Below are 26,251 nucleotides of genomic sequence, written 5' to 3'. Positions count from 1 at the left end.
TTTAAGCATCGCTTGGAAACTTCGCCGCGCGACTTGCCTGAGTGGTTTCCCCAATTCGGGCCTGGATCCCCAATTTAGACCCGATATATACAATCCGACCCATTATCCAAGATCCGAAACATTTTTTGAAAAATAAATATTGAACAAAAATAGTTGATGCTAGGGCTGTACATTTAGTACCGGAGACCGGTCAGACCTGACCTAACAAAGGTACCACATATTAGCCATTTTAGGGTGGGTCGGCGGGTTGGGGCAGAACCGGAAGTAAATTATTTAAATTCTAAAATTCATCCCTATTTACGCTTTCCGACTCCGGCTCCTGCTCCTCTCCCCCTTGTTTGTGTTGTGGGTATAGTTCCAGCTCATCCAAGACGTGGACGATGGACAGGACGAGACGAAGATCGTCCCGTCCGACATCAGGAATCAGTGCAGGGACGCGGACGGGACAGTTTTTTCATCCGAGACATCCAGACAGAACAGTTTTTCGTCCAAGTGGATGAAAATCGTCCCGTCCAGAGGTCTCAGGACAAATTTCAGTCCCAATTTCCGTCCAATCTCGTGGATGGGACATTTTTTCATCCTGGAACAAAAAAACCATCCCGTCCGCATCCCTGCACTAGTATTGTTTCGGGTAATCTGGGATGTGGATGATATACAAGACGGGACGAAGACTGTCCCGTCTGACGTCCGGATCAGTGCAGGGACGCGGACGGATGATTTTTTCATCCAAGACCAACGAACGGGAAGGTTTTTCGTCCAAGTGGACAAAAACAGTCCAATCCGTGGGTCTCTGACCAATTTTTTGTCCCGATTTTCATCCAACCTTACAGACGAGACGATTTTTCCGTCCTGGAACGAAAAAAACCGTCCCTTCCGCCTTCCTGCACTAGTATAGTTCCGGATCGTCCGGGATGTGGGCGATGGACGGGACGAGACGAAGACCGTCTCGTCTGACATCCGGATCAGTGCAGGGATGCGGATGGGATGATTTGTTCGTTTGAGACCTCCAGGGGACATTTTTTTCGTCTGAGTGGACAAAAACCATCCCCTCCGAAGGTCTCGGGACGAATTTTTATCCCGATTGTCGTCCAACCTCACGGACGGGATGATTTTTTCATCCTGGAAGAAAAAACTGTCCCGTCCGCATCCCTGCACTATAGTTGTGGGAACCTGTCGCAAGATCTTCCTTTGTCGTATGTTTCTCCGCGAAGAAAGAGAGGTGTGGAGAGAGAAAGAGCCAGAGAGGGAGGTACGAAGATAGCGAGAAGGAAAGTAAGGGAAAGGATGGCTCATTTATTCGGTTTTTGCACTTGATGTAAGGAGCAAAAAATAAATATACATTATGTTTGGTTCATAAATGTCGTAGTTGATGAGTCAGCAACCGACGGATAGGTTCCAAACGATTGCAGACTAAAACTCCACTTTTAATGTTAGAGCTGGGACGAGATGCCAAAACTGGGGTCGAGGATATGCTCACACTCTTGCATGTATCCGTGACGAGATACCTTACCACCCGTTCGAAAGTTGGTTATGTAAATATCCAACATAACTTTTCTACTTGGACTTTGACATTGACTAGTCAATCCAATTGGACGGGAAACAAGACTAGACCAGAATTGTACTGGCTAAACCTAGTTGACATTAAGGTTTGGGACGGATGATGGTTCCATCCGTCCCGTCCCGTCACAGAAAATCCCGTTTCAAGATCCGACAGCCCGAACTAAACCCGATTGGAGTCGTAACAGTCAACTATGGTCGGCCAACTTCGTGTTTGACTGCCACGTGGATTATTCCGCCACAAAAATATATTGTAATTCGATTTAAAATACATTTAGAAAAAATATATTTGAGGAACGCGCCCGACTTTAAATAGCGGAGAAGCAGGACCGACAGCCTGCGCTGAACGTTCTTCTGTCAACGCAGCCGCCCCCCTGCTCGGAGGATCTCGTTCTTGTTGTCGGCTCGTTCTTCTTCGTTGGAGGTAATTTCTGGCGATTGATCTGTGTTCTTCTAATGATGTGTCTCTGTTTGATCTCTGCGTTGATACTAGCGATGGTATTGTTTGCATTATATTTCTTGTTGTTCGTAATTTTCTCCTTTATTTCAACGATGTTTGAGCGCGAATGATCTGGAGAGCGCGTCAGTAATATTTGTTTGATCTGTGTTCTTCTAATGACGCGTTTCTGTTTGATCTCTGCGTCGGTATCAGAGATGGTATTTTTTGCATTATAAATCTTGTTGTTCGTAATTTTTCTCCTTTATTTCAACGGTGTTTGAGCGCAAATGATCTGGAGAGCGCATCGGTAATATGTGTTTGATCTGTGTTCTTCTAATGACGCGTTTCTGTTTGATCTCTGTGTCGGTATCAGGGATGGTATTTTTTTGCATTATATCTCTCGTTGTTCGTAATTTGCAACTTTATTTCAACGATGTTTGAGTGAAAATGATAGGGAGGACGCGTCATGGAAGTTTGTGCTCGATCTTTGTTCTTCAAATGATGCGTTTCTGTTTGATCTCTGCGTTGATATGAGAGATGGTATTTTTTGCATTATATCTCTCGTCGTTCGTAATTTTTCTCCTTTATTTCTACGATGTTTAAGCGCAAATGATAGGGAGGGAGCGTCACGATAATTTTTTTTATTTGAGGGAAAGTATGAACGGAATGTTACAATCCAATCCCAGACGATGGATCTGGTATGTTATTTTCAAAACATTGCCCAAGTAGAATGAAGTAGTGGGGAGGTGGCATGTGTCCAATGAACTGCTTTAAATACAGGGGAGGGGGAAGTAATAAGAAGGATTCATTTTCCTAATGGTCGTTACCCGACTTTGCTGCTTGAGAGGCTAAGGGTTCGGAAGCTAGAGAAGGGGGAATGCCTGACTCTTCCCATTCCGTTTGTCCATTTCCGTTCTCCACCATCTTCTTTCTCTCCTGATCTCTCCCCTGATCTGACCCTATATTATTCTACTGTTGGGATGGTTGGATTCTCAGTTGATTATTTAAACTTTATTCCTAATTTGTGGAGGGATTTCCTCAAGGGTTTACATCCGGTCTCTTTTTGATCGATCTGACTGTAGCAAGTGGTATCAGAGGCATCATGAGTAAGGAATTGAGTTTGGACGAGGACGTGACTCTTCAGATCCGTCAGTACTTCATGGCAGATCAGAATTCAGAAGGGTACAAGTGATGGCTGATCAGCGCCAAACTGTGGAAATCTCAGCACATGTTCTCCAGCAACTTAAGATTATAATCTTCCCGCAACCTCTTGACAAAATTCTGATACATAATCATGATTTTCTAAAGTTTTGACAAGTGGAGTTGGGTTGAAGTTGACATTTGTTATCTCGTATCATATTTATGGCCAACTAAAATAAGAAAAAGCTCCAGAATAGTCTTTTATAATAAATAGAAATGAGATCCTCTTTGTTGTTTTAACACAACCCATGGAAACAGATTTACCAGCGGGTGATATTCAGGAACTCGAGTGTTAGCAAATTCCCTAATAATTATATGCACTTCACCCGGCAGGAGAATCAATTAGATGGTGTTACCAGAGAATCAAGTGTGGGAAAATTAAGTGAAGACATTAAAACTGGCTCCGATTCAGAAAGGCTTTGCACGCAGGAGATGTTCATGCGTGTTCTACTAAATCAAGAACACCCAACCAAATTTGATAGGAATATCTATCCCATTTCTATGGAGATAATGTCCAAGGTTTTCTTGACTGCGTGGAGTTTCCGCCTAAATCAAGTTTCTGACACCGAGAAGTTGCATCTGGTTTCTCTACATATGGATGGACTGGCACTGGGCTGGTTCATGTCTGGAGAGCATTTCCTCTTCGATCAGTGGTTGATCATTAGGCAAAATTTTGAGCCCCCTCAATTTTTTCCCTTAAAAATCACTGTCACTGTCAGCCTCCAACAAACTGGCGGCTGATATCTGCTTATCAGTCTTAGGTTGGGGACTTCACAGAATACATCACACACCTACCTCCTGGCATTCTTGAAAGTGCCTGCTTCAGGGGTTAAAGCCAGAGATCAGGGTCCCACGCGGAATCGAGGAGATAACAGACATTTCAACCAAAGACGAAGTCAATCTGAACTCTTTATGGAACACAGCCAGGTAAGAGAATTATGGCATCTACTATTGTGATACGAACCTTGATGGAGGCTCGTATCGATGAAGAGGTCAAGACAAGAAGTATAGATGCTCCCAGGATTGGAGAGTAGAAACAAGAATAATTCAAGGAGAGGTCAAAACGATGAGGCAAGGAGCAACCGAGAACGAGCTGCCTAAAGATGCAATGAGGTAGAGATGATCACGAGGGATGAGGACCGCAAAGGGAGAGAGGGAACTTAGACATCGAGAGGAGAGACAAGTAACCTTCATTCTTCTTGGCTGCCACATAAAGGGAGGGCTGCCCTATTTAAAGGATATACATGTATCAAATTAATATGCAACGTTTCTTCTCCAAGCAATATCAAAGATAGAAACGCAGGCACGTGTGAGCTGACTCAGCGTTGACTAGGCACGTGGGTGTTCAGGTATAAATAAAGGGAAGCAAGCGACCAGGAGGGCAATCATCTTTTCAAGCATTCAGTTGCCAGGAGTGGCCAAGGCTGGGGAGCAGGATCGAGCCTGCCATCCAGAGTGGAAGACACAAGGAGTCCTCCACGAATTCTTCTTATTTCTTTTAGCTGGTCTCTCTGTCCACCTTTAATTCTTCTTCCAACATTGAACGAGGAATCTCTTGACACTTCTATCAATCTATATTATCATTTTACTTTGCATCGCGGATCAATATATCAATCACATCTCGTAATAAGATTGTGGATTGATATCACAAATGACTAGAAAGCTCTTGTGGGCTGACATGATGAGAATACCCCTAGATAGGATGGGATCTTATAATACTTGCACTAACTCAGTTAACCAGAATGCTGGACCAAGCCGAACCATAAGCTTTGAGTGACCTTCAACTTCATCAATACTAGAGTCTTGTGACGTGTGGCATTCTAATCCGGTCTTTGTACATGTCTAGCATAGTATAGGGAGGCAGATCCTACATAAAAACATTTGGTTTGTGTATTAACATTGCCCTCACTCTATCAGGTCTCAATTTTGGTTAGAACCTTATTCCATTCTGTACTGGCAAGGTTGACATAATTCTGGGAATACCGTGGCTGTGCAATTTAGATTGGTTCAATCGCTATTGTAAACACCTGATGCTCAAATTTATATGGCACGATATTATTTTTATTATTGAAGCAGACCTGGACCTCGGCCCCACGAAGCTCTCCCCACTCAATAGGGAACAAGCTAAGTAAGAGTGGATTATAACTATTCACAAAACAAACGATTTTCTTAGTAAACATGTTTCAGCAAGCCTGGAGCTTTCGTCTGAAGACATCATTGCAACAGGATCACATCAGCGACCCTAGTCGTAGTGGTCCAATGAAAGAATTTACCAGACTGATCAGACGAATGGGAGCATGCAGATTGACTGTCTAAGGCTTCTCCCCATTTCAACTTCATGAAAGGCTGAAAGTTCACGGGAAAGACGGATGGAAGAATTTTCCAGACTGCAAAGACAAATGAGAGAGTGTAGATGGACTGTAAGGTTTTTCCCGACTTCTGACTTTAGGACGACCTGAAAGTCCAAGTGGGGTACCAAAGATGAATGAAGTGGAAGGCGACGCAACAAGAAGCACGTCCCAGGGAGATGGTACTTCTGCAATGCTGTAAATACAGGGAAGTGAGAAGTAGAGAGGTGGATTCATTTTCAAAATGGTCGCCTGACTCGTCTCATTCCGTTTGTCCATCATCCATTCTCCATCACCTTTGTCTCCTGGTCTCTCCATAAGCCTGACCCTATATTCTTCTGCCATCTGTTGATTGTATGTTCAGTTGATTGTTTGAACCCTATTCCATATTCATGAAGGAATTTCCTTTAGGGTTTATATTCTGTCTCTTCTTGATCGATAATTCTCAATTGTGTTAACTTCGCTGATTTCCCTACATATTTGAAGAACGGCCAAATATCGAAATGTATTATTAATAGCACTGCAACCGCAAAATGTTTTCTTCTTTTTATTTTGTTTTATTTTTTTGTATATGCCTAACCTTACCACGTTATTAAGGTAGTTCAATTGAGAGTTACGATTAAATGGCCGTCTTCCGTTTCATATCTTTAAATACGCTACATTTTCATCCTATGTTGTTTTAAAGTGAAAGCTAAAGGTGCTTCATCCCTCTTAGCTTCAACCATGCCGCCATCTTTTGAGACAATCCAGCCACACCCATCACAGATGCCTCTCAACGAACGGCTTGTCAGCTCCTTGTCTAGACGGACCTTTGCAGCTCATCCCTGGCATGATCTTGAGATAGGTAACCGGCCCATTTTCCCCTCTCTCGTATTAGGTTTCTAATTTCAAAACAACATATCATTAACTTGTTTTGACATGTTTTACCTTCTATATGCAGGACCTGAAGCGCCAATCATCTTCAATTGTGTAAGAACTTTTATCCTAATTTAAACCAGCTATATCGCCCTCGGAAAGATTTGTTTCTCACTTGAAATGAAGAAAATTCTAAGATCACTTCTGCGTACTAAGTGAATTATCATTTCTTTGAAGGTATTAAATAGAGTTTAAACATCCCGTCTTTGAAATCCTTCGAATGGAAAAAAATGTATTCACATAAAATCATTTATTTATATTCTATCTTACTTTTCCTTAATTTTTGTTTATGTCACTAGCAAAGAAAACTTCCGCAAGCTTTTGGTTTGATGATTTCTGCTTCCGATTGTGTCCATGCAGGTTGTCGAAATTGGAAAAGGCGGCAAAGTGAAATACGAGCTTGACAAAAAAACCGGCCTAATTAAAGTAATTTAAATGCATCTCCTCATTATCCATCAATTTACCCGTCAATATGTGCACTCATTTTCCATCAAACAACATATGAGCCCTCATTTTATGAAGAGGGGTATTTCTGTCGTTTCACAGCTCCGGGGTTATTTTAAACCTTTTTTAGGGTAATTTTCGTTTAAAACATTGAAGGATATGGAATTGAAGATGAATTCCCCCCTTGCTCTCTTTTTAAATCTAATGTTCTAATCATCATTAGATCTTTCATTTCCACAGGTTGATCGTATACTCTACTCCTCGATGGTGTATCCCCATAACTACGGATTCATTCCCCGGACTATCTGCGAGGACGGCGATCCCATGGACGTTTTAGTTCTGATGCAGGTATTATATCTAAACATGATCTTTTACTAGTCTCTGATCTTTTGTTTTAATCTCTCTTAATCTCTCTTAATCTCTCTTATGAACCAAACAAAGGATGACTAGAATTTCCCTTCTCTCTAACTGTAATCATGACTGTTGAAGTTGACATCAAGTTGTATGAATGTTTGTTTCTAATGTTTTATGAATGTTTGTTGTATGGTTTATAAACAAATTGGTAATAGAAACTGTTGAAATACAACATCCTGCCTAACGTGTGCTATATGATTATATGTCTGTTATATTCTTAAAGATAACATCACGTTTGCTATCAGCTATAGCTTTTATCACAGTTGGTAGGCGTTTGAATCTAACAGAATCAAACCTATCACATGTTATAGCAGACTTCAAGATTTATAATTCGGAATTCATCATGAATCAAGTGTTCTGCACTTTATGAATCATCATCATCGATACTGTGGTCTTATAACCATTTAACTCTTGCATTTAGAACTATATACACGCAATGTCCATAAAACTGATGAGATGCATGCATTTTGTGTGACTAATGCATTGTTTTTAAGATTATCTTTGCTCTCATGATTGATTGGTATTTAATAATATTATTGTCACAGGAACCGGTTGTTCCGGGCTGTTACCTCCGGGCCCGGGCCATCGGCCTAATGCCCATGATCGACCAGGTAACCACCCGATTCCTAAACAGAAAAAATTAAATTATAAATATTCCCAATATACATGAATATGTAAGAACTTTGTTGCTTATCTTTCAAAAAAAATTCATTCCCCTTAAAGGGAGAGAAAGACGACAAGATCATCGCAGTCTGCGCCGACGACCCAGAGTACCGCCACTACACCGATATAAAAGAGCTTCCTCCCCACCGTCTCGCAGAAATCCGGCGCTTTTTCGAAGACTGTATCCTAATACAAGAAATTATTTTAAATCACTTTATATCAAGTGACTGACCTTTTTTTATTTTTTACATATTTTTCTTGACTAATAGCTTTCAGACAAGAAAAATGAGAACAAAGAAGTGGCTGTGAACGATTTCCTACCAGCCAAGAAAGCCTTCGAGGCTATTGAGCATTCAATGTTAGTTTTTTTATATAGCCGTCGTCCTTGTATTAAATTGTAACCATTGTCCTTTTATTAAATTGTTTGGTGCTTATTTGTAGGGATTTGTACGCAAGATACATAGTGGAAAGCCTGCGAAGGTAACTCATCTGCACTTCGCTTATTTCATATTTTGTGGTAAGTTGAAGAAAAATATTGAGAGAGAAAATATATGTTGAGGAATGAAACTGATTTGGATTAACAGTCTGTGACAATATTTTAAACAAAATTTTCTATTTCGCTGATATCATGGATAAGGAACTTGTATGGCACGTGGGAAAGTGAAAAGGAATATTTCTTACGGTTTGTAAAAAGAAAACACTGAGGGGAAAATAAGTTGAAAATCAGAAAAGGCTTCTTTTAATAAAGAAAGCAACTTTCTTATAGCTCGCTTTATACTAATTTCACTTTGTTTAAAGAGTTATATTAAGGGGGGAAAATACGTTCAGAAACAGAAAAGGCTGCTTTGAGTCAACAAAAATTTAAGAAAAAAGCTTTGGTCAAGGTTTGTTTACGCAGTATGTAGTGGGTTATACCCGACATAGTTTCCGAACAGTTTCTTATTAATAAATTTACGATCTTAGATAACGTGTGAAGTGTATTAGATGGCAGATAAAACAAAATTGTTGTTCAACGCCTGATTTGTTTGCATAAGTATCATTTTTTCTGTTCTGAAATAAAAATTGTGCTCTTACAATTCGCCTGAATATGTTCTTCAATATACTTATTACTTTATCCTAATTTTGATTTGATAAAAGCATACTCAGAAAAAGAATAGCCGGTAGGAATCAAGAGTGGCGTGACAATATCCTACACCATTGAAAACTGATTTCTAGAATAGGGTTTACTATCTTACACCTTGCTTAATACTAATTTTCCTAAGGTTAATAAGAAGAGATATTTAGGGAATTATACGTTCAAGAACCAAAGAATCTACTTTGGATTCTACCGTTTAGTAGTGCATATTGTAACAATTTCCTTTCTTTTGTGACTCTAATTACGATTTACTAATGAAATTGAAAGGTAATACTCAAAACCCATTTGTTTTGTATTCACGTTTTCATCGAGGTTAGTAAATAGACAAGTTTTATTCACATATATAATTATAAGAAAAGACCGACAGAAACCTTTTTAGAAAGTTATGTGAAGGAGATATATAAAGGGAGAGATATTTTTAGAAATAGAAGAAAACTGCTTTACATCAAAATTTCATATGTTGAATAGAGACATCTGGGTAACAATAAACCCATGGTTCACATAATTACATGAATAACTAGAAATAGTGAGGGGAAAGGGTACTGAAATAGGTTTTTATATTTAAAGTTTAAACCATTATATTACTGTGTATGTTTGCACGAGCGTTTTAATCAAGATGACAGTCGATGTACCAAATCAGTGTGCAAAACAGACAAGCTTCCTTGAATTAAAATCCGGGTGGCGATATTCTACACAAAGCTTTCTGCTTCGGATAACAAAATAGACAAGGTGGGGGAAGAACACTAATTAGAGGAGAGTTGAGGAAGAACAGCCTACGAGAAGTAGGTTAGAGGGGAGAAGAGAGTGAGATTTATCAAGCTTTCTTGGGGGATTTAGTGGCCTTGCTGGGCGATTTGGGCTCCTTACCGGCCTTCTCGGTCCTCTTGGGAAGAAGAACCGGGTTAATGTTGGGAAGAACACCGCCGTGAGGAATAGTAACGCCGGCCAAGAGCTTGCCCAACTCCTCATCGTTCCTCACCGCCAATAGCACGTGCCTGGGAATGATTCTCGTCTTCTTGTTGTCCTTCGCCGCGTTCCCTGCCAGCTCAAGAACCTGCGTTTGTTCAACCATGAAATTTGATCAGATACGCGCAATTTCAGCAGTTTGATTAGTGTTCAATGAAAACGGCACGATCGAGGGAAACTGCGTTTTCAAAGATTAGAAATGTAGAACTAAAGAATCTGTTACCAAAGTTTTAAATCGATTATAGGTATCAAAATAAGGTGAGACGAAATACTGCGAACTAACAGATTTTGTCACATACGCAATGATTATGAAACAGTAGGTATCAAGGAAAATTGAAATATCTGATCGGGATCAAATGCAGCGAGAAGTCGATAATAAAGACTCAGACGGCAGAATCGGCCACATTAGGAATCAAATAGACCTAAATCTGCGAGACAACAATGGTGGAGGGAGAGGATTACCTCAGCAGCGAGGTATTCGAGAACGGCGGCGAGGTAGACGGGGGCGCCGGTGCCAACGCGCTGAGAGTACCGGCCCTTTTTGAGATAACGACCGATTCTACCGACGGGGAACTGAAGGCCGGCCTTGACCGATCGCGAGACCGGCTTCTTCTTCGGGCCGCCCTTCCTGCCACCGGCGCCCTTTTTCACCTTAGCTCCAGCCTCCATTAATGGCGGATTTCGAAGAACTGCGAGCGAGAATTTCACAAACGACGAAGACGAAATGGAATGCGGTTGAAGGTCGGATGAAAATTTTTGGGGACGGAGTTTTCTATATATACTGTCCTGGATATCTCGTTTAGACGGGAAATGTTTCTGGCCGTCGGATCGGGTGTTGTTATCGACGACTGTGAGAGGGGATTTGCGGCGATCCGCGGGCGGGATTTGGACCAATCAGAGGGCGAGAAACTTGATGGCCGAAATTTGAATGGCCGGAGGGGCTTTCTTTTTCCCGCTCTTATTTTTTACGCATAATAATATATTTTAGTGGCGAACGGAAGGACAAATAAAAAATCCTATTTTGTAGTATGTTTTAATTGAAATTTTATTAAGACTAGTTTATATCATTGAGTACTTTTTTAAAAGGTGATTTACCACCAAAAATTTTAGTTGATTTTGTTATGATTTATTTGGTGGCATGAGTTGATTTATGTTGGAGAATACTTCACTGCTGTGATTCTAAAAGTTGTGATTTTGAATTAACATAATATTTGCGTTAGAGTCTTGTGGTAGTTGATATCGTATAAATTGTAAGCCACGAGGAGATGACCATTTTATCTTGACCCTGGTGAAATATTCATACCGGTTATTGGTTTTTGTGACTAAATAGATAGTTGTACAATTATAAGTGTATCTAAATAGAACTAACCATTAGGTCTGACAAAACCTGGGGGGAAGTAGTTATGTTATCTAATTATTTATTTTATACATATTCTTCGAATTCTCCAACTTATAGACCTAAAATAACTTATTTACAGTTACATTAACTCTATGTATGTCTATGAATAATCATGGCTGGGTATGACAAATGTTGCATGAACTCTTTTTCCCTGTATTACCCCTGACAACCAGTACAATAAATTGACATGAACACAAACCTATCACTATCGGCTTTACATGCGCCATTATTAATCACTAATGTATAACATTTCAGTCTCAGTTTCACATTTAGCATCACGAATGCAACAAACTTGAACTATAGATGCCTCCGTTTTTCAAGCTTGCAGAGCTCCTCTCTAATAGATAAAAAAAATCATATATATTTCTCTCTTTTTAGTCTCACTCACATTAGTCTCCTATCAGTATCCCTGCCTTGAAATATTATGCATGGGCGTCAATTATGCACCTTGAATATGTTAATAATATAATAACTAATCATCTAGGGACCCGAAAACCATTCATTTATTTATTTCTTTATAATATGCTATGTAGTCTCAATCCATGTTCTCCTGAACAGTTAATTCAAATATTATTTTGACATTGAATATCTAGTACTAAAACAAAACACAGTTATAAGTATATTATTATACATTTTGTGATAAGTATATTTTGAACATATGTTAACTTTTGTTCGTATCCATAAATTAATAATTGGAAAAAACTATGTAAAAAACTATGAACTTTACTGTTACTAAAATGAAAGACTTTATTCATGGTATGCTTGACTTTTGTTTTGCATTTGATACCTAAATTTGTATGCGTCAAATTTCTTCATGCAGTGCTCTGATATTGCATAGATTTAGTATTAGATACTCACTGGGAGTTTGAATTAAGAAAAGCAAGTATAGATTTCCACTATGATTTGTGAATAAGTCAGCTTTTCATTGGTTAAGATCCTCTTATTTGGACTCAAGATTACACTCTGACCTTTTACGTGATTTGTCGTGTTCAGTTTGAACTAAAAATAAGTGATACATTTATTCAGACTGAAGTATAGACCAACAAAACAATTCAAGCACTCCTGTGATTCCAAATGTTGTGAACTTTTTGAGATATATTATATGAATTGCGACTCCCTTCATCTTATATTTGATAAACCCAAACTTTATCTTCATTCACTATTTTACACCCTCCGCTCATTATATTTATACTAACAACTTGAGATAATCAAAGCGAATGTTTCTTATATAGTTATTAATTTATGGATACCCTTTTGCAATATATATATATATATTGTTGTTTAAATTGAGCATATAATACCAAAATATATTGTTCAATAACTTTAAAGATATATTTTCTTTTTATTATCATGAATATTTTTTATGCCTCCAAATTTTTCAAATTTGATGTGTTTTATTTGCTCATCGTGTACGTCCAATTTTCCCATGCACCCTTTTCATAACATCCACAATGCTTATTGAAAGTCGGATGGCACACAACTAAATGCAATGATTGATATATGTTTTCTAAATTCACAGTCAACTTAATGATACTTGCTTCATTTGTGTAGTATGGAAAAGATTATCTTGACTCATCGTGATATTTAAAAAGCTGATTTTATTTACATAGTATATTTATGCCAAAAAATTAAGATGACAATGCAATTGAGTCATTAATGTCTGCTGAAGTGGTCAGAATTAGAATAAGACAACATAGCACTATATGCATAAACCACAAAGATAAATACCATACGAACCCAAACCAAAAGATGCATTTGAATTCCCAACATTCTGCATGGACTGATCACGACTAACTGCTCAGAATTGGAAAAATAGTAGTGATTGATAATTATTTTAAAAATAAATTTTACCATCATTACAAAATAATTTTATATACAATTATATTTGGGAATTCATAAAATCATAAACCTTACTTTTTCCCTTCATCAATCTATCCATTGTTGTAACACTGCATTCATGGATGTGGAAACATCAGAAAATACAATATTCATGCCTCTAGTTTGATGAAAACTTTAATATTAAAATTCAGGGACAATAAGCTTTGAATATCCCATGGATGTGACGCCGTATTCCTAAAACATAATTCAATTTATATTTATAACAGCATTCATTTGCATACATTTTTTTCATAAATTGGAGAAGCTTGGTCGTCGCAACTAGACGCGCAATATATTAACACATTTCATAATATTTTTTAAAAAGTTTTTACATGTTAACACATCAATCCATTTAATATATTAATACACTTCAGACAATGTTTTTTCACATATTAATGTGATTTTTTCCATCCAACATTAGTGTTGATCCGATAAAAAAAAGATTATATGCTCAAATCAATAAACTCATTTATATACTCTAGAGCATGATGTGTAGCTTGGCACCCCACAAGTTGGCGACTCATTCTATAGATTGGGTTTGATCAATCCATCGTTAATCAATCAATACGATGATGTAGGTAATTAATTTGAAAGGATAATGAAGTTTATTGGGCCACCAGATTCGTTAACTGGACAAATACATGGGCCCAGAGGGTCACATGCAAATGAGATTTTGTACCTAGAAAGGTTTACTAATAGTTTATGGGTGGATACATATAGAGGTTGTACAATTTACCAGATCAACATGTCCCACTCGAGGATCCAATAAATCATAGATCCTATACATGCCCAAGTGATTCAATCAATCGTTATATGAATCCTGTTTCAATTCCATTCAAATTTGTATGCTTCTAGAATCTCTTTGATTTCATCAAAATCAAGGCCATAGAACCCAAGACAACATTGGTATCACAATAGGCATATATCGGTTCAAATGTAATAATTTAGGTTAATTTCACTTTTAATATGTCAAAATCAGATGTAACATTATTATATGGTAGCGAAATAACAATCTTAAATTGTTTGACAAAAAGGTAAAATCATAACTCATATGAACTCAATGTATTTCTCGTAACATTCTATGTGACATAATATTTATGGTTTTATTCTCGCGTGGTTTTGAATAAAATGAATCACGCAAGTATACCAATCCAACCATCGTTACTGTCAACATTATTATTTTAAATGTAACAAATATTTTTTCATATGTCTAAAAACCATTGGCAAATATTACTTCGTCCCTTGCACATTTGCAGTTAATATTATAATATCTAAATGGACGAATCGTCAAAGTTAACCCGATAAGATTCATAATGGTTGAATATTCATTATTTATTTAGGCCCTTGTTTTGGAAGGGTTATTTAGGCTTGAATTTGAATAAACAGGATTGGGCGAGTATCAATTCTCCTCGTTTTTGAGTGACTAGATTTTTTAGTTTCACGTTGATGGGCTGAGTCTGGATCAGAAATATTTTAAGATTAATACTAAAATAGCATTTGTCAACTGTCCAATATTTTTATCAATCTGGCTATATTTGATCAAAGAAATGAAAAGTTAAATAATTCCCACAATATTCAAATGTTCACAGGAGTCACAAGTTATACAATTTAATAAGCTTTATTATACTAAACAACATCATTTTTTCGCATGCCAAATAAAGTAGAACAATAAACTATTGTCCGCATGCAAATAAATGCAGGCAAAATATTTTAGTGAGTTGTTGGTTCACTGTAGAAATATAAATCAAACTATTCTCAAGTTGCAAGTGAGATGATGACACACCAATGCATGTTCATAATTGTTATCCACAAATGTTCAGTCAAATCCTACACGTTATTCTTAAATATCAGCTAATGATAGAGTTCACATCCCTCATCCAGTCCTTTTTTACAGTGTAAAATTTTAGTATAGAGTTAATGTAGCATAATTCAACTATGAAGGTGGAAATTACGCTTCAAAATGCTTTACACAATGAGTCATAAGACAGTGTAATTCCTTATAAATATGTTGATGATTTTTTTTTTGTCTTAGGAATAACAGTTTTGGTTAACAAAACAACTAAAGTGGCACATAAGGAAAATGAATACTTTATACATAATCCTAAAATAAGCTCATCTAACATCATGATGGGTGTGGAGAAACAAAAAAACTCATCTAATATCGTACATAAATATGACAATTTAGCAAAAGCCAAAAATGAATAAGATGGTAGGATGTTAGATTTAATAAATGATTTAGAGAACGAAGTTAATGATTTAATTAATGGGAATACGAAGACAGATTATCGGATGTTAATAATGTCTTTTTTTCAAAACACATCCTTTAGTTGAAGATGACAGCAAAAGGAATCACACCCTAAACAATTATCCAAGCTTTCTGACTGCACATTACATCATTCTAATTCATTATTCTACATGCACTCTAGAATAATGAATTAAAATGGTGTTCAAAAGGGAACTCGAATTCGAACATACCAGTTGCTTATTTGGGTAGGTGATCTAATCGAGCTCTTTATGGTCCATAATCCAATCCAAAAATTTCTCTAATTAAATCTGATTCTTTGATTTATCTGGAAATCATAAATTTGTTGACATATGTTGGGGTTCATTTATGTACATGCCCCTAATATATATGTTAGAATATATCAAATATAAATATATATGATGGCGAGGACGCCAACACATCACCGTTGAAGGCATCGCCACGGTCAACAAGAGTCAACACGCCTGCTATGGACCCAACGGCGAAGTCAACCGAAGTCAACCCGCCACGGTCAATCGAAGTCAACACCAAAGTCAACACGCCACAGTCGTCGACAAGCACGTCTCCACCCACGCATGTCCCTACGCGCGTCATGACACGACGCCAGAGGCAGATCCACAACTGCCCTTTGGCGTGACACGGCGCACATCTTTACTTTCTCGTCTCTAATTTCTCGTCATTTTCTCTTTCCTCCAAGGCCTATATATAGGCCATTGTTTTCAAGAAACATTAGGCAGTCATTATTCACGAATTGAGTTTTTGTTTAACTCTTCTTGGAGGACTGCCCAGCCTCCCTATCCTCCCTCAACCCTAGCACCGCCATCGACGTCGCCGCCGCCGCCACTTTGCGTCGCCGGCCTTCCACCTCCCCCCCCCACTCTCTTTCTCTCTTCCCCCAGCCACGCAGCCGCCCACACACGCGGCGCACTGACCGCCTGCCCACGCCAGGCACGTGCGTCGCCGCACACGCCGCGCCGTCCGCCTGCCCACGCCGCGCACCGACGCCTGTTCGCGCGCGCGCGCCGCGCACACGCGCCTGCACACGCCGCGGCGTTGTCCGCCTGCCCACGCCCGCGCCGCGCCGCGCACCGACCGCCTGCCCGCGCCGCGCACGCGGCCGCCCGCACACGCTGCATGCCGGCCACCAACGTCATCGAGGTCGTCCAACGGTTCGACGTCGACGCCGTCCAACGCTTCAAGCCACGCGCGCTACGCGCGCTCCGGGTGTGCTCCACGCACTCCGCGCGCTCCGCGCGCTCCCTGCTCGCGCTTCGCGCGCACGGGTATTCGCCTACGCCTGACTTTGTGACAACGACATCTACTCTCTACCAGGGCCGTTCAATGCCCGAAACGCCCAGAATCTTCCTCGTCCAGTGGGCCACTCAACGCCCGGATTCGCCCAGCCTCATCACGATCGGAATTTTCCACATCCTCTTCCGCAGCCTAAACTCTTTGGTGTCGAAAGTGTTGTCCGTCCAGTGTTTTCTTGATAAGTTTCCACCGCCGTCAGACTTAGATTTGGTTTGGATTTCCCCTTCTTCTCTCTCTTTCTCGAGTGTTTCTTTGCGACGCGAATTCGGATATTGATTTTGGTGCTTAGGCATCATCGCGGTGGGGGAAGACAGTACTCCCGCTCTCGACAAGGGTCGGAGCTGCTCCACCAGTTTTTCATCAGTTTTAAAGTCTGAATCCGACCGCGTGTATTTCTGTGGCTGTTTTATCCCTCCCTAAAAACCCGTCTATTACCCTTTACCCGTCGTCATCCATCCATCTCCTCAATCGCCCTTTTTCCTTAGTCGTCCTATGTCAATATACCTGATGCACGTCAGTACGACAGAGATGATATTTTAATTCTATATTTGAACATTTGAGTTTTCTATTCCGTGGCATTTGAAAAGGTACATTGTATCCCATAATGACGTTGTATCTTTTAATGCACACTCTTCTTTTAATACTTATGTCCATCTTATAATAATTTCCTTTACAAAGATTATGTCAGAGCCAGTTTAGAAATGGAAACTAGGTAAGTTTAGGTGCATCACAATCAAAAGCAACTTATATTTGACGCGCACAGGGGATCTGTAATTGGAGGAATCTGTTTCACACTAGCATGTATTTTAGTTGGTAGTACTTTAAGAAATTTAATATCAGATTGAAGAATAGGATACTTGGTTTGATTAAACAAACAAATCTACTCTCTATTGGCCAACAATCACTCATAAGGACATTAAATAGTCCTAGTATATTTGTGTCACAAGGAAAAGGAATTACTACTGCAAACTTGAATATCAGCGATCAATTTACAAGACGTAATTTGAGATAAATTATTTTCTATAAATATTGATAAGTTATGAAAATTTCATTCTAGATATGATAAAGGCTTCTTTTAAAAAAAAGGATATGATAAAGGCACAGTAGAGCTCATCATTCCTTACTAGAACTGATTTTTTTTGTTCAAGAATACTAAGAAATGACAAAAACTTTTATGCATACTTCGTGCAAAAGATGGATATTTATGAAGAATTATATTTCGTCTATAAGTTTTCATATTTATGGTGTTTTAAAAAAGATGAAAAAAAGTCAAGAAGGAATAAATAGTTTAATATATGAACGCCACACTTTTAACATTGCAGCAGACAAAAGAGGCACAATGGTTTTCTTTGAATTAGTTTCCATCAACAAAGATTTCGCCCTGAAGCGATAGGAGGATATTAGCAAAGTATTATAACGCTTTTTCTTATTTAAATTTACAAAAATTCCAATGGATTAGATTATTGCTGTGAGCATTATTATCTAACATGGGAATTCGAATATTCCAACAAGGAGTGAATTAAAATAAATTATTTTCATTAACCAACACAGCCGGAGCATGTGATGCTCTAGAATAAAATGCCTAATACCGAAGAAATTTTGCTTTTAAAATAAATATTAATTTGAAAACCAACTCGAATAATAAACACTTCTCAAATTCTAAAGACGGCATTTCCGGAGCTTGTGCAAAAATTGCATTAATTCAATCCACAATGCAAATAGTTTCCATTTTTTTTTGGAAGATGCCACTATGTAACAGTTAAGGTGCTTGCTGCGAGAAAAATTAAAACCTAGCTTCTACCGTTAATGCAATTATACACTCCGCAATCATGAGCTTGTAATGATAAAAATAGTGGCTTTATGCCATCTGGGATTTGGTCTTGATACCTGCTCATTAGAACCGATGCAATGCCGAAGAACATCGCCTGGTAAGCTCTCCCTAGGAGCCGGGAGAGTCCATACCATGCTTCTTGAAAAACTCCCTGAATCCATACGCGCTCAGATCATAGTTATACTGAAAGACAATGATTACCATCAGATTGGTGGATAGATTTAATTACATAGATAGAATAATAGACATGTCAAGGGTAACTAGATGGATAGATGCAGATAAAGAAAGAAACTTAGAGTCGGGTTCGCGTCACTACAATATGATGATGATGAGTTTGTCATCGTCGTCGCCATCTGACCGTGAACTGTTGACGGGTGATGATGATGTCACTTCTTCGTCCTCTCGTCACTTTATTGTTTTTTATCTTTGGGTTGACGACGATTACGACAATTTTGGCCTCGTATTTCTGGCTCACTTTCCCTTATAGATGACAGATTCATCATATCTGCCAAACCCCACTGAGAGGTGCATATAAAGAAAAAGAGAGAGGTAAAGAGAGATAGAGATTGACTTCAAGGTACACAGTATTAGAGTCCTGATGAGATAACCGATTCTTGAAATTGTAGGGTTATAAATACCCCCTTGTAAGGTGGGACTTTTGATGAAAGATCAACTTGTGGTTTCTTGGCACGAGTAGCTGTATCCAGCTTTCGTGAAGGCAAGAACTCCCGATTCGGAGGTTCTTGAGAGTTTGTTCACCTATTTTTCTCTCTTCTTATCTCTTACCTCTTCTATCTCTTCTATTATCCTCTCTACCCCTCGTCCCATTTCTTGACTTTGTTAGATCTCCATGGGGATTGTAACACAGACATAAAGAGAGAGAGAGACCAACTCGATGCATGTACAACAGAGAGAGACCAACTCGAAGCATGTATAAAAGAGAGAGAGAGAGAGAGAGAGAGAAATAGACACAGAGAGGGAGAGAGAGAGAAAATAGACAGAGAGAGAGAGAGAAATAGACAGAGAGAGAGAGAGAGAGAAATAGACAGAGAGAGAGAGAGAGAGAGAAAATAGACAGAGAGAGAGAGAGAAATAGACACAGAGAGAGAGAGAGAAATAGACAGAGAGAGAGAGAGAGAAATAGACAGAGAGAGAGAGAGAGAGAAATAGACAGAGAGAGAGAGAGAGAGAGAAATAGACAGAGAGAGAGAGAGAGAGAGAGAGAGAGAGAAATAGACAGAGAGAGAGAGATAGACAGAGGGAGAGAGAGAGAGAGAGAGAAATAGACAGAGAGAGAGACGTAGGAACAGTAATTGACAAGGGAGAGGCCAATCACCAACTTGATTGGCGTTGTTATTTCATTCGGAAGGAAAACATGATAGCCAGAAACCTCAGAATGTAAGAAGGAAAATGGAAAAGTTGATAAGTTTAGATATTTGATCTTACAGGCAGGACTTTCACCGAGTACTTCGTAATATTTGGATCAACAACCCTGCTTTGAGCGGAAGCCTGCATCACCAGAGGAAATCATCAGGATTTTCTTTAATTAATAAATATACAAGCATAAAAATATCAAAGCACGAGCTATAATTTCAAACTGATGTATTATTTAGACTTACTTGCTCGGGACTATGAAATATTTCAATGAATGGGTAATCCTTCTTTTGCCTCGTCATACAGAACCCAGGAAACTTCGGGCATTCAACCTGATATGATCATAAGAACAGTATCCGATCAATAATAAGAAAACGATTATGATAATCCCCGGGTACAAAAATAGATATCTCGATATCATATATTAATTGATTCATCACACGAAAACAAAAGAAATCCATGAGGTTGGATCCACCGTGAAAGATTCTGATGATAATTCTTGGGATGTTCTTGAACTGGAGGAATTCGGATGACGAGAGAAGAAAATAAAAATAACATCACTTGATAATCAAAGCTCTTTTGAATGCATATGCGATATTATCTGAAAATTACGAATCGTTCAGTGGAAAAAAGTTGTGTTTTGTTATTTTGACAAACACTCTGTAGATGTTATACTTAAAAACAAATGAACACATATTCAGATGAACAACGACTAGACAACGATGGTAATAGCAAATTAAATTGAAGAAAAACACCAAATTAAAGCAAAAAACTAAAAAGCGTAAAACATACGCGGACAAATTTCGCATGGGGATAAAACTCCGCAGCCGCTTCTTCCAGAACTCTATCGAGATGCTTCGTGTAAGCGCATCTGAATAAGCATTGACGTTTGAAGTTAATGTATTTTCTTAAAAAAAAATCACCATACACCGAATCAGTAATCTCAGGGTTTTTGTGAATATGTTCTTGCCAGAAAAAACTGACTTGATCGTAAAAGCGACCACAACTGGGCGGCCCTCATGAAGGAGCTGAACGAACTGGCGCTCAGATGTGAAATTAATAACCCTAGACGGGCCTAAATCCTTGGGATACCCTGTGTAGTACCTGTTCGTCATATAAAACAATAAATCAAACAAAGTTAACTTCATTTAGTAAAAACAAAGTTCGAAGTCATCTTCTCCAATGGCACCAAAAGAAACTATAACACGGAACAAATTAATGTATCAGACATGGCAAAAATCGGGTCCTCACTTGCTCGCTGATCGCAGCCGGCTAATAAACCCGTCCATGAAAGAAGGATCTTGATCTCTCATTCTCTTGACTTGTACCACGGAATCAAGATTATCCGCTAGTTCCCTCGAATTAAACTTCCCCGGCAACAAATTAAGAATCTTTCCGAGCTGGGGAAATCGTCGACGAAGGCGATTCCTGCACTGATTTGACGACTGAAGAGAGAGCCGACGAGCGCGGAGAAGATGGAGATGAAGGTTAAAGGATCGAAAAACTTCGAGAAATTCACATTCTTATAAGCCCGCTTGAATGAATAATTAATTAAATAAGTCTTTCATTCTATATACATTCATGTCTCATTTTCTCAAAATTGTATAATTTGTTCTATTAAACATTTGATATTGAAGAAGATTTACTCAATCAACTAAACCCTAAACCCAGAACCTATATTTTACTATGTTGAAATTAAATTGATCTATGTATAATTATAAACTTCAAAGTAATCGTAAATTATAACACTTAAAAGTAGTGAATGTATTTTTGTATATGTAGTATAAAGTTACCACGTAGACTCTAGATACCATGAGGATCAAGAGTTGACTTTGGTGGATTAGTTAAACTCAGACTTTGCATGTTGCAAAGAGGAAAGTAACTGCACAAAAATTTTATATTCCTATATAAATGATGTTTAGGTAAGTGGACATACTCAAAAGCATAATCTCAATGCTGACATTGCCTACATTGCAAGTATATTGGTTGCGAATAGCATATATACACCAAATTTATGTTAGTGCATATGTAGTTCTACATTTCAAATAATATAAGCACACATTTTAAACACGTGTAATTATGTTGATCATAATTGTTGTTATATATGTATATATACATGTATATTGTGTTTTATTCATTGACAGTAGTGTTGTGTCGTCTAATAGTCTTATGAATATGAATTAGGTGTTGGGTTCGGTGCCTTGGTTCGTCCATGGAAAACACATTTCCATGGATGTGGAAGCGTGTCGATCGATTCAGAATCGTTCTTTAAAATGAAACATTGAATGTACCTTTTGTTGAACTCGTTACATCCTTGACCTTGCCGCTCCAAGATAATTCTGAAGCCATTCACGCGTTCGACCTCTAGAAGTATCCACGTGATCTCTCGGCACTTGGATCTCCACGTCTTCTTCTTCGATTCTTCTTAAAAATCTAGAAGCGGAGTGGAGAATAAAATGGAGAAAGGGAGGGGTTCTCAAGTCAGGCTTGCATGGGTGCTTAAAATGAGACCCCTTTCCCTCTTTATATTTCACTTAAGGTTTTTCTCAAAAACCCTTTAAAGTAAAATATATGCACCAATGCCCTTGTGACCTTGTGCGTGTGACCCTCTAAGCCCATGTATCGTTCTATTTAATAACTTTAATGGCCCAATAATATTAATTGACCAACCTTATTAATTAATTGTATCAACATATAGATTAGTTAAATAAGGATCGATTTAACCCAATCGATAGGTAAAGTTTCAAGCCCGTGGGGTGCCAAGCAACACCTCGTGCTCTAGAAGATACCGAATAGTCTCAAACTCTTTCATGGAACCTTTATCGTCATCGATTACCGTTTATGTATAATCCATCATCCGCGCGAGACTCTCGAACGACCTACAATATGGTTTATCGTCAAACCCTAATCCGTCATTCGATTAGTACTGATGCGTAACGGGGATCCGATGTACCCTCCGCAAGGATACGGGCCTCCGCCGCCAGGTTACGGTTACCCGCCGCCGGGCTATGGCTACCCGCCGCCTCCGGTCGTGCAGCCACAACATCAGCAGAAGAAGAAGAACAATTTGGGTATGGGTCTGGGCGCTGGCTTGGTTGGCGGCGCTCTCGGCGGCCTCTTGATCGGCGACATGATCTCGGATGCTGCTGATTTTGATGATGGGGGCGGCTTCGACTTCTAGATTTCTTCCCCTTCAAGCTAACCAGGTCTGTACGTGAATTATAGCTTAAATTTCTCTCGGAATTATAACCAGGTCTTCTCCAATATCCTCACTACCTTGGCCAGGGATTTTTCTGCATCGTCTTCCTCGAGTCAATCTCCTCTTATACCGAGGGCAGATGATCCCGTCTTGACCAGTCAATCATCTCCGTAAGCTTCTTACTACATCCGATCTATAACTTATTTGAATCCCATGATTAGAGACTCGTAAGTCATAGTCAAAACATAGTCGTCCACTCACGAGATGTCCTTGGTGTCACAGGTCAGTGGATCACTTTTACAATCGTGACTTGAATCAACATGATTGACGTTTAGGTATAATAACATTCAGGGATTCGTACAGATCAATTTAGTGAACTCTTTTTCCAAAGAGCACCCACTATCTATCCTTAGTATCACCACATTAATAGCCACAAGATCAGCTGTACTTATCGTATAAGTAGGATCATCTAGTGATATTCTATCTGGATAATTTGATGTCTGTCTTGACTATCCATCGAATAGGAATATTTAGAATACACGTTTAAAGACGAGTGATCACTATATTATGATCTCATCATAATTCACTAAGGCATTGCACGTATTCATGGACTTCATTATAAATATCACATGGAATAATAATGAACGTAAATATTTTATTCAATTAACTTAAATAAACATGGTAGTGTGATTGGCTTGACGGCCACATAATATCCATCATTAGATGCATGTAATATTAGATACTTTGACTGGATACAACAATAAATGAATTAAGATTTGCACGTTTGATCTGAAAAAAATTAGTATAGTTTTGTCGAATTCCCCTGCAATTGATAATCTGCAGACAGTGTATGATGGCATCTCACCAAAAAGTTTATTTGGTATCAGTTTGTAAATATTATGCACCAATAAGCCCACAGTTTTCCTATTAAACGATAACACGGTTTTTCAAGTAGCAAATATTCGTGAAACATGCATAAGTTCTATGTGTAAGAATAAAAATCCAATGCCAAATAAATTGTGAATTGTTATATTGCTACTATTAAATGACAGTGATTACAAAGGTGATAAGCTTGGTTAGCTAGATGACTGTGGGACTTGAATTTGTCGGCATTATTTTCTTATGTGGCATTGATTCTCTCACAATTCAAATAATATGCACGATATTGTGTTCTGAAAAAAGATACACATTATGTGACTTTATATAATAAGGCACCCAATTTATGCCTTTTGAGATTAGAGTGCACACCTTAGGCCCGAGAAATCTCTTATCACATTAATTGTCTTAGAGTGTATTAGAGTTTATTCAATACAAAACTTCAACGTGTTGGGTATCTAAAGAAACATAGTTTCACAGTAATTCAATACAAAACTTCATCCTTTGGACTTAAAAAACATTCAGAGTAATTGTTTATTGTCTCCATATAATTTTCTTGGGAATTTTTTATTTAGGTTCTTATGCCACCTATATAATTTCAATGAATTAAACTCTTTATTATCTCTCAGTACAAAACTCTTTGTGTAACTTGTTTGAGTATTTGATGAGTGGTGGTATCACGTTGGTGTTGGAAACCATGAAATTTATTGGGACCGATGTACAGCCCAAACAATAAAATTGTACATGGTACCGTTGGTGTGTTTTCGAAACATGCTATCGATATAGTGATGAAATATCAGCGGGTATGTTCTCAATTTATGAGACAAGCAATCTCAAGTTGCATTGTTAGTGTCTAATAAACCCTCTAAGCATATTAATATATATCATTTTGACATAATTACTACCTTAGTTTTATGTCAAATAAAGGATTAACCATGCTTTTATAATGTTAGAACTAATATATTTTTTAATCAATGGATAACATTTTTGATCCATCAACCAATTAATGTGATAACATTGTAAGAAAGTTAATATAATGAATCCATCGCTGTTGGTTCCTCACATGCTTCGTCCTATAAAAGGATGTTACAAGCATTTAGACGTGTAACAAAAAAAATATTTCCCTTGTGGTACAAAGTGAGATAACATATCCTGAATGAATTAAGTTTGATGTTAGGGGTTAAAGTTACATAAGACTAAGCTGCCTTATATCACCTCATATGGGTGGGAAAATGCATCTTATGTCATAAGTGGAATCATTTTTTTATGTCATATACTATACTGAAGAACGAGAGCAAACAATTCAAAAATATAGTGCATTCCATAACCACAAGAGGCATATCATTGAAATTGATGGCAGAAAAAGCTCACTCTTTTTCAGATTCATATTTTTCATCAAATGTCAAGTTATGTTCGTGAAGAGAACCACTTTATCTGCATTGTTACTCTGTTAGGATTAACAATGCATGCAACAAGTTACTAATGGTAGAGTAGCAATGACAACAAAGTTGTTTTAGTTTAAGTATGTGGCAATAAGAGTTATCTTGGTCAAAAACAAGGAACAAACAAATAGTAAACTTAAAAGAGAACAATCTGCAATTTCTCATTCACCGTTGTATTATAACTTTCAATGAACTTACTTTGTATCCTATAAGACAATTTAGCCCTAAGAGGCACATACAGATACGAGTCTATTACTTCTGCTTTTAATGTTTAGTCCCTTTAATTACCAGTCATGATTATATTTCGTATATAAAACTAGTAAAAATATATTTATAAACAATTTGAATAATAATAATAAATAATGTCACTAAATCATAAATTTAAAACTGCGCTTGGAAATATATATTTTTTTGTAGCAGTGAAATGAGACCATTCCATGGGGTTATTTTAGTTAATTTTTAACATTTTAAACGAATTTGTATATGGCAAGGGTATGTGAATGAAATAGATAGATATATAATTGAAAAAATTTCACATGAGTGGAAGATTCGGCCATTTCATATTTTTCAACAGATATTAGCTGGAATGACGAATTG

At 38.1% G+C, this 26,251-nt stretch overlaps 3 protein-coding genes across 3 annotated transcripts; 1 reads left to right on the top strand and 2 right to left on the bottom strand.

Annotated features, from left to right (window-relative positions):
- The first annotated feature begins 1,835 nt into the window (after positions 1-1,835).
- LOC144715446 (soluble inorganic pyrophosphatase 4-like) lies at positions 1,836-8,604 on the top strand. The gene is made up of 9 exons (XM_078590366.1): positions 1,836-1,981; positions 6,260-6,388; positions 6,485-6,513; positions 6,820-6,885; positions 7,144-7,251; positions 7,863-7,928; positions 8,041-8,161; positions 8,257-8,338; positions 8,422-8,604. The coding sequence occupies exons 2-9, from the start codon at positions 6,268-6,270 to the stop codon at positions 8,462-8,464; spliced, it is 636 nt and encodes a 211-aa protein (XP_078446492.1). The 5' UTR covers positions 1,836-1,981; positions 6,260-6,267; the 3' UTR covers positions 8,465-8,604.
- Positions 8,605-9,757: 1,153 nt separating this feature from the next.
- Positions 9,758-10,844, bottom strand: HTA12 (histone H2A 12). The gene is made up of 2 exons (XM_078590367.1): positions 10,544-10,844; positions 9,758-10,169 (listed from the first exon to the last, which is right to left on the bottom strand). Exons 1-2 carry the CDS (start codon positions 10,748-10,750, stop codon positions 9,930-9,932), a joined length of 447 nt encoding a protein of 148 aa, XP_078446493.1. The 5' UTR covers positions 10,751-10,844; the 3' UTR covers positions 9,758-9,929.
- Positions 10,845-18,603: 7,759 nt separating this feature from the next.
- On the bottom strand, positions 18,604-21,640 carry LOC144715592 (Thioredoxin superfamily protein). Its single transcript, XM_078590535.1, has 6 exons — positions 21,389-21,640; positions 21,122-21,241; positions 20,930-21,008; positions 20,383-20,469; positions 20,210-20,272; positions 18,604-18,946 (listed from the first exon to the last, which is right to left on the bottom strand). The coding sequence occupies exons 1-6, from the start codon at positions 21,448-21,450 to the stop codon at positions 18,872-18,874; spliced, it is 486 nt and encodes a 161-aa protein (XP_078446661.1). The 5' UTR covers positions 21,451-21,640; the 3' UTR covers positions 18,604-18,871.
- Positions 21,641-26,251: the final 4,611 nt, after the last annotated feature.

This window comes from Wolffia australiana, chromosome 19 (assembly GCF_029677425.1).
Source record: "Wolffia australiana isolate 7733 chromosome 19, ASM2967742v1".
NCBI classification, from domain to species: Eukaryota; Viridiplantae; Streptophyta; class Magnoliopsida; order Alismatales; family Araceae; genus Wolffia; species Wolffia australiana.
This window is presented reverse-complemented; position numbering and strand designations above follow the sequence as displayed.